The 18,325-nt window shown below is 30.4% G+C and overlaps 1 protein-coding gene across 2 annotated transcripts in view; it reads left to right on the plus strand.

The window, feature by feature from the left end:
• The window catches only part of LOC117168051 (RNA pseudouridylate synthase domain-containing protein 2-like), a 485,526-nt gene that overhangs the window by 339,987 nt on the left and 127,214 nt on the right, over positions 1 to 18,325 (plus strand). For both annotated transcript variants that reach the window (XM_033353396.1, XM_033353397.1), the window contains one exon: positions 7,976 to 8,080. In XM_033353396.1, the coding sequence (XP_033209287.1) occupies positions 7,976 to 8,080 (105 nt within the window). The remainder of the gene's footprint in view (positions 1 to 7,975; positions 8,081 to 18,325) is intronic.

The following is an 18,325-nucleotide window of genomic DNA, read 5'->3' on the forward strand; positions in this document are numbered from 1 at the left end:
ATATGAATCCTGGGTCAGAATTGGCCCATCACGTCACGATTTTAAGATATTTGAGGTTATGTACCCAAGAGTATTTAAAGCCTCAAAGTATTTAAAGCAAATGATCAAGACATAATGGGACATACCTCGTAATTTCAAATTGGCGTAACTTGGTAAAGAAAAATGGTAATTGAACTCTTCAACTCTCAAATTAAAGAGAAAAAGCAGTACTATATGACACAACTAAAGAAAAATCCCCCAAAAAATTGTGTCTGCTGTACATAACCTCAAAAGTAGCCAAAAACCCCATTTTTTGGGAAGATAACCTCAAATACCTTAAAATCCTGACGCGATGGGCCAATTCTGACCTCGGATTCGGATTCTACGTGAAAAATTACTTCGGAAATGACCCTATACTTTCCAACAACAAAATCATGTTGGCCGGTGTTATCTATAAAATGGTTGCATTGTTAACCCTAAAATATACTTTAAAAAAAATTAATTTACAACCAAATAGTTGAATGCTCAGCTAAAAGTCAATAAAGCTCAGACAATACAAAAATTAATGTTTGACAAAGTGTTTCAACTTTCAACCAATTAGTTCATTTTCAACTATAAATGTAATAGTTGATATAACAGTTTTAGAATCCTAGTAAAAGAGTTTTTTTTCAAAATAATACACTTTAATCCAACTTCAAGATCAAAGTAATACCCCATGATTTTCTGTGTTATTTATATTACACAAATGATCTACTTATTTTTAAAGTATTACATAAAAAATTTGACCTTCACTGAGTTTTACTGGGAAAGTGAATATTGCTTTTTTTTGTTTCTTCTTTTATCTGTCAAATTGTCACGTTCTTTCAAAATACAATTTTGACAATTTGCCAAGTTTTTTATGCCTTGACGTATTCCATGCGTTGCGTCAGGGATGCTTCCGCATATCACAACGCAACGTCAAGCGGGATTTGGTCCTGGAAAATGTATAGGTCCCGATTGCCGACGCGAAAGTTGCGGATATCCTCGCTTTCAAAAACCGCAGCGTAGAGTGGATGTAATTTCGATAACATGAAATCGTTCTTATGCCTTGCGCTAAACCGAATCCTGCAGTTCTTTAAAAAAAAGTTCCAATTCAAAATTTTTAAACGCATCCCTGCACTATTAGAAATTTTCAGAATATTCCGACAAATTTAGGATACTAAAGTAACTGAAATTTCGGAAACTAAGTTGCTGAAAACGAAATTCAGTAAAATTTATAGTAAATTTACTAAATTTCTATTAACATTCAGAAACGGTATCTGAAAATTACAAAAAGTTTCCTCAAATAAATCAAATGGTAACAGAAATATAAGTTTCCGTGACTAGAGGAAGTGCTCAGTTAGCAACTGCGCACTCCTCGTTTCTTGATCGCGTTCGAAGAACATCAAGTATTATGCTTGTGGTTATGGGCGGCGATGTACTGCAAAAAATTGTGTTGAATTATAACTATCCATTAAACCTATCTTTTCCAATATTGAATGAACTCAAGCATGAAAAGGATTCGATATTTGTACAAGAAGAAGAACCTGAAAAAACTTTTGAAATCGTGAGTTAAGGCAACGACCTAGAAGGTCGGTTGACGAGCAAAATATCTTAGCAATAAAATAATTACATGATAGTGTGGTAATTTGCCTCATAAATGAACTTCTAAAAATATGTCCGCTGCGCGGGCACATTGTCATTGCGCGCGGGTACGCTCTCGCGCTTCGCGCTCGTTTTTCTTACTTTTAATGCGTACACTTTAAGTAAATTTTCTCAAATATCATAAATATTATAACTTAAATCGAAAACTGTGATTTAAACTTCTATGGAATTACCGACATAAATTGTAACTGAAATTTTTTTAGATTTGTTTTTAAAGAAGGTTCTTAAAGCGCCTACGGCTTTGACGATTATATTCTCCATACGAAACTCACGTTTCGCGCTCGATAATTTGTGTCCACTTGGAACCCTTCAGCAAGATCATTTGTAAATGTTTTTCAAATCTTCTGAAAACAAGTCTTTAAACTCACGGATCTCTTAAAAACAAAAATGGCATATTTTTGAAAATGATCCAAGTTTTGGAACTTTTGTCCAATTAAGAAATTTCATGAAAATAGTTTCAAAACATATATTTTATGTCTACACTGAGGAAACTATATCGCATGGATTACAATATATAGCATAATTCCTGCGCTATATATCGTAACAATCGCACTATAATAGCGCAAAATCGTGATATCGTACATCGTAAGTTTTTACATTATATACCGCATAATTGTTCAGTGTATAACGTAAGAATTTAAGTTTATTACGCTATCACATTGTGCTTCTTCTTTTGTGATCTCAAGAGGGTTCGAGTAGTGAACAAACGATTACAAGAAAAATTAAAGATAAAGTTTACATCGATTCCAGGTGAAAGATTCACTGGAACAAAAATTAACCTTGCCAGATAAACTTTACATGAATCGAAGATAATTTCCGATTTTTAACCTTGCCTGGGTAATCTTTCATCTTATAATCGATCGATTTTTATTCGAGGTGTAGTGACAATTAGGACGCCAGCGCTATCCAGCGTCGTTTAACTTCATTAAATTTGAGAGAAATGGGAATTCCCATCTGTCAGTTACATTTTGCATCGACGAGTTCAGGATTATTTTTCTAACCTCAGTGAAAATATTTTTAATCATTAACCGTTGCAGTTCTTATCTACAGCCAATTTTTCGTTTTTTTCTGTGATTGTTTTAAATCTGGTGTTTCGATTTATAGTTCGAACTCACTCATACTCTGCCTTTTTTCCCATTGCTGCTAAGGACGCCGTGCCGTATAGAAGACGATACTAACCAAATTTAACTTAATTTTTTTCTATGAAATTAGTGCATTATAATATCGTAAAAAGCTCCGGGACCTGATTGTACGTTATCATATTGCGCTTTCTTGCAATATAGAGATTTTGCGATATCATTGTGCGATATCCTTTTCTCCGTGTAGTTTTCAAAATTTTCAAAATGTTGAAAAGCATATAACTTTTTAAAGTTTTATCGAATTTAAAAATGTCATTAGGATAACTTGCAATTCTTTTTGTCGCGTACCAGAAAATTTGACAAACATTTCTGAAACTCATAAAAAAAATTTATTTTATTTTTGAAAAATCTAACTTTTTGATTTTGCGTCTAATCGAAAAATTTAACTCAGATAGTTTCTAAGTATATTCAATATCTAGTGACGAATTTAAATTAATTTTCCTAATCTATCAAAAAAATATTTTTTTTCTATTTTTCTGAACATTTTCAAAAATCTTCAAAAGTATATAAATTTTCTAATTTTCATCGAAATTAAAAATTTTATTTTGATAATTTTCTTGTTATTTACCCATCTATAAGAAACTTTGACAAAAATTGATTGGACAAATCCTTCAAAAGTTAGCGTGGCTGCAATATTCAGACAATGATATATACAGAGACACCGACAAAATTGTATGATTTTCATATTCTGTGAGTGCCGAAACGTAAAAATCCGTTAAAAGCCAAACCTCGAATATTTGAACAATTACACTACACTCATGAATGAGCATCTAAAAAGGTACATCTGTACTGCAAGTGACTAGCAGCAGCTGCATAAATTGATACTGAATCCAGGTTTGAATTAATGAATCCGCTGTTCACCTCAAATAACGCCCTCTTGGCCAGATAAGTTATATATGGTCTGGAAAAATATAGATTACATATATTATATTCAAATTATTGAACAGAAAAAAAATGTTATTATCTTGATATTTTTAGTTAGAGTAACCGTACATACTAAATTGTAACAGAATTTTCTGAAACATGTGACTAAAGCTTTATGCGTTACCGTTACTGAAGTCTCTGTTATTGTTTAGGAAAATATCTAACAGTTTGATTCACATGCCTAGTCACGGAATGTTTATTTATAAATATATATTTGACAAAATAAAACCCCTTTTTGTACCCCTTTTGTATTATGAACAGCGCAAAAATTGTACTCAAAGACCAGACTAGGTAACTCCGAAGGAGTTTGATGTTCTAAAAATGAATCTGCTGTACATATTTATCGTTACGTCAGGATTTCTAGATAAGCAAACCTACAAGTTCAAAAATTGCCATTTTTAGCCATTTGTTTGCAGCGATTTTTGTTCTTCAAATTGCTTGCGAACTCGTTTATTACTTCTTCTTACGTTTCATTTACATTTTCAGATCATCCCGAACGGATTTTTTTCTCCGAGATATGGCACTTTAAGAATTTTAGTTTCACAATGAGAAATTAGAAGTGAATGCAAAAAAAAGTAACGAAGTTGTTTTATTCAATTGCAATCCAGTTTTAACTAAATGAATCTAATTTTCATCCGGCGTAATTCAATTAATTTGGAGTCATCTAAGTCATTCGGGTAATACACTTTTAATTCAGGGTAATCCAGAGCATTGGACATGTAGTTTAGATAATTCGGAGTAATGTAAGTAATTCCAGTAATAGGCATGTAATTATTTTCGGGATAATCAACCCGTAATACAGGGTTATACATTTTTAATAAAAAGAAATCCAGGCAATTATGAGTAATGTACACAGGTAATCCACATAGTTTCTTCAATATTTTCTTTAAAAAAGTTTTTTATTTTAAAAATATAAAAGATAATAGTACTCTATAAAAAATATACCAAATATGAATTTTGAGCCATTTCTAAATCGAAATAGACCATAATTTTCTACAAAAACATGAGATAGGGTAAAAACATTTTTTAGACAATAAAATACATTTCCGAAATTTGGCACTAACGCCCGTATGACAGTTGCTCTTCAACTGTTGTCGTTCCCACAGAAATAAATTTTCCTTTGAATACTAACTTTGTCCATACACTCTATGTTTTAATAAAAACATTTAAATAAATGTATGTCTGTTTGACAAATCGGAACATTTCATACATACACATGAAAATTGAATAAATATTAAAAATAATATGATTTAAAATGCCGATGACAAACTGGCATCCGTTTTTTGCAGCGAATTTTAGAATATTTTTACAATATTCTGCACGTATCTGGAAATTGAAGGCAACGAGAGCAATTGGCTGAAGCGAATATGTTTTCGAAACGAATTTTGTTGAGATATGCGTTCGTGCGCATCTACATATCCGGCATTCAACCTGCGGATGTAGTATCAACATGCATACGAGTACAGTAAACCCTTTTTTCATGTGCTTTTAATTTAGCTTGCAATCCCGTTGTATGTCATCTGAAAATCGGATTCCAACCAATGTACCAGGATTCACATTTCACAACAGAAAATCTAACGCGAAAAGCTCCAATTAGAGGGGATACAAATATTTTTAACCAATTGTGTATTTACCTTTTTCCATTAAGATGTGAAAAAAATAAACAACTTTATATTCCGTAGGGAATTTTATTTCACAAGAGGAAACTGTTTTGGAATTTTATTTGGATTCATAAACCTTCCAGTAATAGGTCATTACCAAGCATGTTATATGCCAAAGTAATAAGATCAGGTGGTAGCGCTTCGAGTTTTTAACCGTAACGGCTGGACTCGATTCCTGCTACCGAATTTTTTTCTAGTTTTCTTTTTTCATACAAATTTTCGTTGATTGCATATTTATAATCAGCCGACGTCCACCTAGAATATTGATTATTTATACCATTTTTTTCTTCTATTTATATTCTTCTTTGGTATCATTTTGTTTCATCATATCTTCATATTTTAACTTCGATTTTATCCTGATTTTTATCTTATATATAATTAATAAAAACGAAAGTATAAATTTTTAATTAATTAAAATATTTGGAATTTTCTATTAAAAAACAACTTTTCTTGCGGTAAAAGTGGTGAAGGTCGACTTTTGTATAGCAGCTCGCTACAATTAATTTCAATTATATTCGCAATAAAACTTTTAAAATTAAAATTACAAACGAGGCAAAATTCAACAATTTTAATTGAGAACATTAAAAATGAAATCGGTATTCAAACTTTTAATTTTTTTAAATTGCAAGTTGGACGTTTTTATGTTGAATGCGTTGGAATTCGATTAATTTCAAATTCAGGTAAATTATTTAGTCTCTTTCCTGTATTCACATTTTCCCCTTTTTATAAGAAATTTTTCTTCTTTCTCCTGGTTTCGAAAAGCTTCCCCCTTTTCCTATTTTCTACCTTTTTGCGCTTAAATGGGAACTGAAAAAATAGAACCCAGTAAGAAAACTCACCTATTTTTTAATGAAACTTTGGTTAAAATACACCTATTTTGTTGAAAATTAAGGTTGAATCTGTTTGGTTAAAAATTAAGTGTGACTTTTTTGAAAATTCAGCTATTTGCTTAAAAATTAATTTTTCTTGGTTGAAAATAATCTGTTTCATGATGCTCAGGCTGATGAATGATTCAACTGTTTTCCAAAAAAATCGTCTTTTTCGTTTCGAAATTAAAATATTTAGTTGTCAATACAACTATTTTTTATTGATGTTTGATATCTTTTGTTTTCAAATTCTGCCATTTTGTTTAAACTTTAATTACTTTCTGTAATAATCATTTTTTCGGTAAAAAATGTATGCTTTCTTTTGGATAGAAAATTCGTCCTTATGAATTGAAAATTCGACTTTTATGGTAGAAAACTGATGTTTTTTGTTTGAAAATTCTTTCTTAGTTAAAAATGCAACTATTTTGTTAAAAATCCATCGCTTTTGATTAAAAGTTCAACTATTTTCTTTGTAAATGCAACTTATTTTTTAAAAATAATTATTTTTTTGTATACATGTGGTTGTAAATTCACCTTTTTTTCGTCAGAAATGATCTTTTTTGTTGAAAATTCAACTTTTCAGTTAAGAAACTTTAGGAATGTTTCTGAATTTTAAAGTTGATGTAAATTATAAACTTCTCTAATTTGAAAATAATCCAAGTGGACAAGCTTAAAAGTTAAGAAATAAATATTTTAAACTTAGATTCAGATTACATGTAGCTGAAATGACTGTTGTTAAGAAATTGTTTTAACTTGAAAGTTTATTTTTATTATGCTAAAAATATTTGAAAATCATTGAGAATTATGTACTCTATATTCCTAAACAAATTAAGTTCTTACTCCAGTCATATTCAGTGTTTGATACTGCTTTTCTTCTTATCTTTCAAAATTCTAAGCGACTTTTTGTGGACTTCTTTCAAAATTCTATGTTAGTTTCTTTGTAACTTTATGCCACCAGTGCGAGTATTTTTAAACCTTCTAGTCGATCTAAGCTCTGCTTGTGATAAGAATAGTTAAAAATGAATATCTTAGCTTTATTTAAATAAATTTAATAGTTAAATCCAAATAAAAAGTTCAAATCAAAAGGAATTTACAAAAAATTCAGGCAGAAATCGAACCCAGTCTTTCCAGTTACAAAACCCGAAGCACTACCGCCTAGTCTAACGCAAACTTTAATTCAAACAAAATTTCGAAGGGTGTGGGTTCTTTTTATCAAAAAATCTTTTAAGTCTCTTAATATTATTCCGTTTAATTTCCAAAATGTTGATTAGAATCGTTACTCAATCACCGTGACAAATAATTAACAAAGTACCGTGTTTCCTTACGATTGAAGATATCAGACATCAGACTCGACCCCCACTTACCCTAACTATCCCAGTCATCATGAACTCATAGACTTGTCGTATTATCAGCCAGATCTGTTATCATCTCGAACACGCATTTCGTAGATTCAGGGTCCGTTTGATATCCCTAATGACGCTTTTGTATAGAGAGGGTAGTTAGGGTGGAAACGATAGAGGATGATGGTAGATACTGCAATGCAGGTATAAAGGGCGTTGTCAGGGAGACCCTTGTGACCCTTCGTTGCCACTCACAAGGTGCAGGAGGTTAAATTCTAAGTCTGAGTCTCACCACTGATCGTATACCTATCGTGTCTTGTAGGTATAGAAATCAACTCCTTTCTGATGCTCGACTAACCATCCGATCGATTTCCATGTTTCAGGTGGATCTAAAGCCCCTGCGGGAAGCCAGTATTGCCCTGCCTACGCAGAAAATATCAGAGAAGAGGAAGATCGAAGAGGCCGATGCCAGCAAAGACTTGAAGAAGGTAAATAATCAAAATTATTATTGGGAAAAGTCATTTTCAGGTACCACATCCTGATCCCTTATATCTTCATATTTTTTTATTGACCTACACACCTTTGATAAATGTTGACTAACTACTGAATATTTGTAGAAGCTTGCCATTCCATGAAAAATTGCAGGTCTATTAATTAAGTCATTCGAATCTTCACATCACTACTTTTCCTACCTTACTTCTCCACCTCCTCTACTTCTTATCTCACTTCCCCTCCCAACCTTTTCGATACTAAACTTCAGAGTAATTTCCGTAGCTACCCCTTTCCAGACTGACCCCTCCTATAAACTATTCTCCTACTTCAAAAATTCCCTCCCCCTCACTTCGCCTATATTCCATTTGATCTCTTCTCCTTACTCGATCCTCTACGTTCCCTTCCGACACTTTCCCTCCCTCTCATACTCCCTCTCCACGCACTTGCCCTCCACTATTATTCTTCCCCTGACTCCCTTTAGCAACCCCCCTTCCACTTATCCTTACACGTTCAACTTCTCCGCTCATTTTTTACCCTCCCATCAGCCCCTACTTTCTCTTTCCTACTGACCATCACACAGAAAAATACGACGGACAGACGGACGGACACATAGTGATTCAGAAATGGATTTTCACTGTACGATTAAGCTGTAGGTCGCAATTTTCAACCGATAAACTTTTTGTTTTTTGAATACTCCGTACATAGTTCTTAAAAAACTTAAGGTTGTCGATTTTTGATTCTGTTGATTTAAAAAATATTGTATTTATAAAGAAATGGGAAATAGGGGAAAATCGAACCATTATATTTTTAGTTGTTTGAAAACAATGTAAAATGGTTGAAAATATATTCAAAAATACTAATTCGATGTAAAGAATCGTTTTAATAATCAAAATTATTATTTTTTTAATAATCATAAAGCAATGCGCAGGTTTAATTTATTTCACCGTTAATTATTTTGTAAAGATGAAAATGAATTCAGGTGTAAAGCATTTATTTATATTTAATCTAAAATCATTGTAAAAAATCAGTATTGGTAAGTTTTATAAACAAATTTCGTTAAGGAACCTCATGATCATCATTTTCGGTCGTAAAAAATTTACTTTTGATCATAATATCACATTACTTACGATTATAAAATTTCACAGGAATAATTATTTTTACTTGTTTTTATGTTTCTTGTTAATGTATTTTGTTATTAACAATGAAAATTAATAACTAAAATACAAATTATTGACCCTATGATATTTCCTAATTGTAATTAATGTTATATTATTATTGATAGTAAAGTATTTGCGATAAAAAATGGTGATGTCGAAATTTGCTTATAAAAATTATAAATAATCATTTTTTACCAAGATTTCAGAATAAATATCATTAAGCTTGAAAATCCATTTGATTTTTATCTTTAAAAAACAATTGAAAATGAAAAAGAATTAAGTCTGCACGTTTTAAATAAAAGTAACGTTTATTCATTCAATTTATTTATTTAGGGAAATTACAATTTTCGTTGTTTTTACAGCATTGAGATCGTTATAAAAAGTCGCAATTCACGAGATTCCTAAGTAGGAAACTCTTTAAAAGATACGATAATTTTGTTAAAACACGTGGCTTCCTACGTGTTAAAAAATTATATTTTGCATCACAATTTTGTTTCAAATGTTGTATTTATAATTGTCGTTCAATATATTGAAAACTGTAGATAAAAATAATTCGTTATAATGTTTTAGTGCATAGGTACCATTTTATGAAATTTTGTATTCGAAGACCTCTTAGCATTTTTTTTTCTTCTTTCGGCTGCCAAACGAAAACTTGTTTTTCGCTAGGTCCAAATGATAAATTGATTTCAACATTTTTACTCCACCAGCATGTATTTATATTCTTCTTTTTTTAAATATTGATATTTTGGTCTTGTCTAGAATTGAAAATTGCATCTTATGCCTTACACTTTTTTAGTTTTACGAAGCATAATTTGATTTTTCGTCGCAAAGTTTCGCACAATAAATCAATTTGTCAACGCATAATTTAGATAATTTAGATGTTTCCAAGTTATCTTATTATCTGTAGTAACTTTTCTTTATATATAAATAGTAGAAAAAATCATCTACAGTTAACGTTTTCTAAACTATATCTAAACTATACCATATAAATGTCTTACCAAACCTGGGCGTCTCTACTGAATCAATCAACTCGCAGCGTTTTAGGAAATATTAGTGTAAATTACGGTACTTTTTTATGTATCAATTTTTACATGATAAATAATTATTATGTTTATGGTAATTTAAAAAAATCAAAACTAACTCTACTTACTTTTTTATAAGCACTGAGCGACCGGGGCCAAATATATGAATTTTTAAATGGATCATAAACATTGAATTTATTGACTTCGCGTCTAAAAATAAAACAAATGGAGATCATAATTTAGATTTAAAATCCCCTAGACTACTTATACATGGATAATCATTTGATTTATAATTTCGTAAACACAAGATATGTTACAAAACATAGAAAATTTAATAAATAACTTTCAATTAAAAAAAAGAACTTTCAGTTAATAAGAACTCGCAGCTTCCGTGAAGCTTTAAGCGCGTGTGTTCGTTGAACTTCGACGGTTATGCAAGAATCATCCAAACAAAGATGAAATATTCATGCTGGCAAAATGTGATGCATAGTTAGAGAAACTTCTCATCATCTCGTCTTTGGTCTGAGTTTGGACTATGTAAAATACAAATAGTGAAATTCACAAACATACCTAAATAAAATATTTTCAATTTATATTTCATAAATGATTTTTCAAGATTAACTAAGAATTAAAATTAAGAATTGAAAATTTAAACTAAGAATTCCGTTTAAATGAAAAATGATCCAAAAAACACTCGATTGTTTCAATTTTTAGTTTAAAAAGCTAATAGAATCAGGGAAGGTAATCCTTAAAGTTACAAATAAAAATCTGAAAATTTTAATTAAAAAATAAATTATTTATGAGAGAAACAATATCAAACTTAAAAAACTGACAAGAGTTTTTTTATCCATATGTCACGCTTTTCTTTTTTGCTAATATTTAAAAAAATTAAGTTTCCAGATCCAGATCCTAAATTCGTTGGTCTGTGAATAACTTGTAATTTTTTTTAGTTGAAAAGGTTGAAATCAGGTAATTAATTTATTATAACCTCTCACCCGACAAGGAATAGAGTTACTGCAGACAGGAAATTGCTTCCGGTAATCTGTTACAATTTGAAGTACTCGTAAATATTTTGCCGATTTGCGTGTCTAGTAAGAAAAAAAGAAAGAAAATGAGTCTCTCTCATGTTTATTTATTATTTTTTCATAACTAAAAAGCCAAAGAAAAGTTTAAAAATTTGCAAAGAACCAAACTTTCTCGTAATTATCAAACAGAAGATGGTGGTAATCAGTAATAAATTGCTTAACAATTATTTTTGTTAACTCGCATTAATTAGTACCTCACTCGGAGTGAGAAGTGGATAAAATGTGAAAATTTCAGAAAAACCCGCATTTCTAGGATTAATCAAAGAGAATATTATTTTAAAAAATAATAAAGAGTTTAAATAATTATGTTTGTTAACTTTAACTAATTATTATTACCTTATTCTTATTAAAAAGCGGAAAAATGGAAAATTTTTAGAAAACACTACAAATTTATTGCATTATTCAAAGGCAATATTATAATAAATTAAATTAAATTGCTTAAACAGTTTTGTTTTTTTACGTGCATTAATTATTCGCTCACACGAAATGAAAAGTGAGTACAAGGTGGAGAATTATGTAAAAAAACTGCAACTTTCCAGCCGTATTCTAAGAGAATACTGGTAAAAACAATAATAATTTTTTTAACATGTATATAAGGAACTAATTATTATTAGAAAGTAGTATTTCACATATTATAAACAATTTGAATTTTTAAAAAACTCAAAAAAATCATAATTATTGCCAAGAACTCGCAAAATCCAATTTTTCACTTATGGGGGTTTTTCGGACCCTATAAAACAAGCTTATGGAGGCGATAATAAAGAAGTTAGTTTGGAATAAAATTCTGGGGCTAATTATTTAAAAATTGAGTTTTAGCTTGTATTATCTGATATTGGTGATTTCGAATAAAATTTGCAAAAATATCTGTGTTCTTGCGGTAAGTAGGGGAGACCCACCCTATTCGAAAAAATTTCCGGGCAATCTGCATGAAAATTATTTTTAAAATTTCCAATGCACTTTTGAACTACCCTAGTACACAATATTTTATAGTATGAGAGAACACCCTACAATAGATAATAAAACTACAGTAGACAATCATTGATTGAAAATACGAATGAATGTAAAATAATTAATTTTATATTATTAATAGTTAGGACACTATGTGTCTTAATAAATTGAAATTAGAAATAATTATTTTAGGTAGTTATATCTGTGCTTTTAATGATTAATTATCTGCTGTGGGTACATTAGCTACTATAGTCTGGTCTCCCCTATATATAAATTATTATTTTTACGTAAAATCTGAATCTGTCTGTAAAAAAGTTTGAAGATTCATTCTCACGTTAACTCGATTCCTTCATTCGACCCTGAGTAGCACTCGGCATTCTGTTGCTTTCTGACGTACGAGTCGACTCCTATTTTCGATTAATAGTCGTCATTAACCGCCGACCGTGTAGAATGATTTTTCGCAGTCTTTAAAGCTGTGAAAAACGGGTCTCGACAGGGCCAAGGTGACTAAAGAGTGCAAAAAGTGGGAGTGCAGAGACTAAACTGATACGTTTATTTTTGTCCCATTGATATTTGACGGGCGTCGCGACGTCGTCCTTCTGACGTTGTCCAAACATACATACGCCCTGTAGCTACCGGCGTTTTACCCTGTTACACTTTCTGACGAGTTCGTCCATTCTGACGACCCCCACCGTCACCAGTATCTCCACCCCTATCGCTGATTTAATTTTCCTTCATTCGCCTATCCTTTTTTTACCCTTTCTCCATCCTCTTTTTCTAGACCAATTTATCTACTAAACTCAACCCAAAATTTACTCTTTGTTCCTGAATAACAAAAAGAGAGAATTCCGATTCCGATTGATCTTCCTTTGAGGGGATTAAACATTAGTTGCACGTATTCAGTTACTTAATGTTTCGGGAGCGTGTTTTTATTTTAACTAAAATTTTTAGTTTTTATCGTCATCCACAGACAAGCTTACTCGAATTTTAGGTTATTATACTTTTGGTATTGTCAACTTACACATTCATTTCCTCAAACTAGGATAATTTAAAGTAAAACTTCTTCGGATTCAATTAATCAATACTTCAGCTTTGGAAATATTTTTGTTTCATTTTTAAATACTGATTTTGATTTTAGAGAATGCTTTTTCGCTTCCCTAACAAATTCCCATTTTGTTGGTTCACTAATTATGCACTTCCACCCTCCATTCATTAATTTGTAATTTATTAAAATTATTCCAAATTCACTCTTCAAGCTAGAAAAGGTTAGGTCAATTTTGAACAAAGTGAGATTGATGAATTTTCGGTTTCGTATCTCACTAAAGTTTGAAACGTTTACAAAAAACAGATATTAAAAAAAAAATTTCGTCCTAGATCTGAAATTTTCAAGCTATAAATGGCTCCATTTGATGGCCGAGAATACATAAAAATGTTTCATCCACCTAGCTCTACTGGAACACCCACGTTTCCTACCCTTAAAATGATAAAAAAATTCAGAAAAGAATTCTAAAGAGGCCCTAACTTCAAAAACTTATAGTTTAAGGCTTGAAATAGTTTTATTTGATGTCCGAAGATGTCAGAAAAAGTTTCCTCCCCTCAGTACTTCCGGACGCCCTTGTCTTTTACCCCTACGATAATATAAAATTGAAAAAAAGTCAAATTATACACCAACTTCAAGACTTAAAATTGTATGGCTCAGAATGGTTTCATTTAATGTTCAAAATTATTCAAAAAAGTTGCGTTCCTCTATTTCTTTCAGAAAACGATCGTTTTCTACCCCGAATGTAATAAACAAATTGAAAAAAATTCTAAAAAGTCTCCTCACTCGGAGACGTAAAATTTCAAAGCCTAAAATTGTTTTATTTATTGTCAAAAGACACGAAAAAAAGTTGTATCCCCCTAGATATACTGGAGCACCCTCGTTTTCTACTTATAAGATATGAAAGTATCGAGAGAAAAAATTCTAAAAGGGCCTCAAGTTACACAACTAAAATTTGAGTCTAAGAATGGTTCTATTTGATATCCAAAGATACCTAGAGAAGTTCCATCCACGTAGCTCTTCTGGGACATCCCTGTTTATTACCCATAATATAATAAAAATTGGACAAAATAATCAAAAAAATATCTTAACTCCGAGAACTAAAATTATTTGGCCTAGAATGATTCTGTTTGACATCAAAAGATACCCAAATAAGGTTCACTCACCTAAATCTTGTGAAACGCCTACAATTCCTACATTTAAGATATAAAAAATTAAAACAAAATACAAATTTTTAAACGACCCTAACTTCGATACCTAATATTTTAAGACTTAGAATGGTTTCATTTGATAATGAAAGATATTAAAAAAAGTTTCATCAGTTCAGCTCCTCCGGAACACCCTTATTTTCTACCCTGAGATAATAAAAAATTTCAAAAACTATTTTCACTTCGAAACCTAAATTTTATGGCTTAGAATGGTTCAATTTAATGTCCAAAAATACCCAATTACTTTTTATTCCCCTATCTCATTCGGAACACTCTTGCTTTCTACCCCTGAGCTAATAAAAAAATTAATATGTGAAGGCCTAAAATTCTTTGAGCTATTGTCTGAATACACCAAAAAAAGTTTATTTTCTTACTTACTCTTTGTTATTTAATTTTTTGAAAAGATCGGGTGATAAATTTTCATCACTTAACATCATGGCTTATATAATTTAAACACGATGAAAAAAAACACTTATTTTCTTCCAGTAAATGATGATATTTAAAAAAATTAGTCAAAAATATCGAAAGACAAATTTTTATTATTACACATCATTAGAAAGATAGTTTGCAGGCCAGGCAAATGAAAGAAAAACAATCTTGCTTTGCCCATACGTGCCGGTAAAAAGCATTTGCTCATATAAATTTAAAAAAATATCCAAAAAAGTATTGGATGATAAATTTCACTAAGTAAAATCATATATAATATGTTAAAAAATTCTAAACAAATATCGGTTGATATATTTTCTTCAATGATCCTCACTGAAAAGATATTTTGTTGAAAGTGGCAACAAGTATCCACGACAGCTTCAGCTCTTCTAATAAATTATATTATATATATTCATAATTAAAAAATCGAAAGTTGGTAATGAATTTAATTCCAAAAGTTAAGTTAAGTATTATTTAATACAACATTATTTAATATTTGAATATCAACAATTAATCAATACCCTGGTCAACAAGATGAAATTATTTGCCTGAATTTATATTCTGACTCGGTGAAAATTCTTTTGGCTGTAGTATTCATTAGGAAACAGTTTCAAAAGAGAAAGATCTGCTGAGACCTCGGTCGCGTAGCTGGTTAACGCCCCACTCGTGGATAGTAGTGTTATCGGTTCAAATCCGGGCTAAGGCAAATTTTTTCTCGTTTCTCCAAACGCATTTTTTCAACAAAATTAGATTATATAGTTGCCTAAGAAATATTCGTCTGTGGAATTTCTGAATCGGAGAGATACTAGCATTGTCTTGTTACGTAAAGCAACAGGCGAAGAGTCATGCTTGGTTATCGCGGGGGAGAAAGTTGGGGGTGGAACAGGTCGCGCGACATGCTGTCTTCCAAGTTGTTGGCAATCCTCTCTCTCTTTCTCGTACTCTCTTCTCTTTCTCTCAATTCAACACATGATCCACTTTTCTTTTGTAATTAATCATGACGCTCGAAATGGGTTGCCACGTGTTGCAATTTTTTTTTCGTACGAAAACTTTCTTTCTGCGTCCAATTGATCGTAGATGTCTTGTCATCTCAATTTATTAAGTGAAAACACACTCTTTCGACAAATAAGTATATCTTCTGGACATACTTTGAGGTACATTCATGAAAATTGAGTTACACTTAACTCGATTTTTCGATATCGGCATTTCTGTGACCGAAAATTCTTTTATAGCAAGCAAGGCTGAAAGGAACTTTATGAAAATTCAGTTAGACTGTAGGAATGTCTTCTTATGTCCTTTAGACTTAGAATTTAAAAAATTGAGTTAAACTAAACCTTTTGACTTTTTCTTTGAAAAAAATGTGTTTGGAATTGTGCTTCGCATTATCAACCATATTCATTAAAATATCGAACTTCATTTCATTATTAAGACTTTAAACTGACAACTTTTAGTTGAATTTTCGATAAAAGTACCTGCATTAATTTTCTTTCAAAATAGTTTATTCTCATATTTGATTGAAAAATCAACCCATTTCCCCCGCTTTGAGAGAATTTTGGACTGTTAAGTCTTAACTCACTTTTACAGTTATTTGCATTATGTATTTTACCTTGGAGTTCTAAAATGTGAGATTTTGTTTTAATTCATATAATAAAGCCCTTAGTAATAGATAAATAATTATCATAGAGTTATTTAGTACGTGTCTGCACATACTAAAAAAATATTTAAACATTCGTCTTTTTTGGAAGAAAATTCGTACTTTAGGATTGAGAATACAAAAAATCTTTTCGTCTGAAAATTCATCTACAGTGGGTAAAAATGCAACTGCCTTATTTTAGAAGAATCGCCTTTTCGGCTTGAAAATTCAACTGTTTTTATATAAAGTTAAGAAATTCCATCATTTGGTTGAAGATTCATTGTAGTATGTTTAAGATTGAACTATTTGGTTTTGAATTCAACTTTTTTTGTTGAAAATTTCTCTTTTTTGCGTGAAGTTTTAACTATTTGCTTGAAAACTAATTTTTTAAACTATTTTAAATATATGGTGGCAAATTTAGTTATTTTTATAAAATTTCTCTATATTTTTAAAAATTCAATTGTTTTGTTAAACATTCTTCTTTTTGGATAGAAAATTCGTCCGTTTTGATTAAAAGTTCATCTTTTTGAAAGAAAGATCATCTTTCTTGGTTAAAAATTAACTTTCTTTTTTAAATTCATCTTTTCGGATTTAAAAATGAAATGTTTCCTGAAAAAATTTGGCTTTCAGCTAAAAAACTGAACTCTTTTATTAAAAATGTATCTTTTTTTGTTCAAAATTCAACTACTTTGTTGAAATTGCAAAAAATTTCGACTTGAAATTTTAGGAATATGGTACCTAAATTTTAGTTTATTTCCATATTTTCTTGAAAAGTCAACCTATTTCCCTTGTTTTGAGAGTATTTTTGACTGTGGAGTCTGAAATATTAATTTTTCCAAAATTTATATAACGAAGAAATTATTATTGATTTAAATAAACAATTATTAGAAAGGGAGTGTCCACAAGTGCTAAAAAAATCTGGCTATCCATACCAAAGTTTTGAAACAAATAGCCTACCTTCCAGCCAAAGCAGTAAATAACCTGGAATTTTTACATTCTCATCTTTTACGATTGAAGAAATATTAAAATCTCCGAAATTTCATACTTCATTTTTTCTACGGATCTTCGCGTTTGGGATTTCAAGTAAGAGTGGCCACTAGGGTGTTCCAGTAAAACTTTTTTTATGACGCACCCACTAAATTTGTTATATGTTGTGAAACAATAGATCCCTATTTTTTTCTTTTTAACATAAATTTGACACAATTAGTCTAAAAATACTACCCCTTAGGCGCAAAAACTACCCTTTTATATTAGTTAAAATATTATATATATTTAATTGTTGATCTTTTAAGTTATTTAACTACCAACAAATCCAAAAAATGGGATATAAAATCTTCAAAATCAAAAATATAATATTTTAACTTCTATGAAGGGTAGTTTATAAAGACAAGGAGTAGTACTTTTGTTTTGATTGGGTCAAATTTTTTTCTGAACTTAAATTATACTCATAAGAATTAAAATTAATTAATAATTATAATCATTATAGAACTGTTTGAGGCTGTCCGACCACGGTTTAAAATTATTTTAAAAAGAAAAGAAAAATGCGCATTGGTTTCTTTACCAAATATAACAAATTTAGGAAGTGTGTCATAAAAAAATTTGTTTAGGACACCCTAGTAGCCACCCTTTAACATCTTTTTAATTGTAGTTTTATTACTAAATTTCCATATTGCATAAAGATAAGCCATCGAGAATAATAATTGAATAACCGCATGTCAAATTC

Source organism: Belonocnema kinseyi, chromosome 2, assembly GCF_010883055.1.
Source record: "Belonocnema kinseyi isolate 2016_QV_RU_SX_M_011 chromosome 2, B_treatae_v1, whole genome shotgun sequence".
NCBI lineage: Eukaryota > Metazoa > Arthropoda > Insecta > Hymenoptera > Cynipidae > Belonocnema > Belonocnema kinseyi.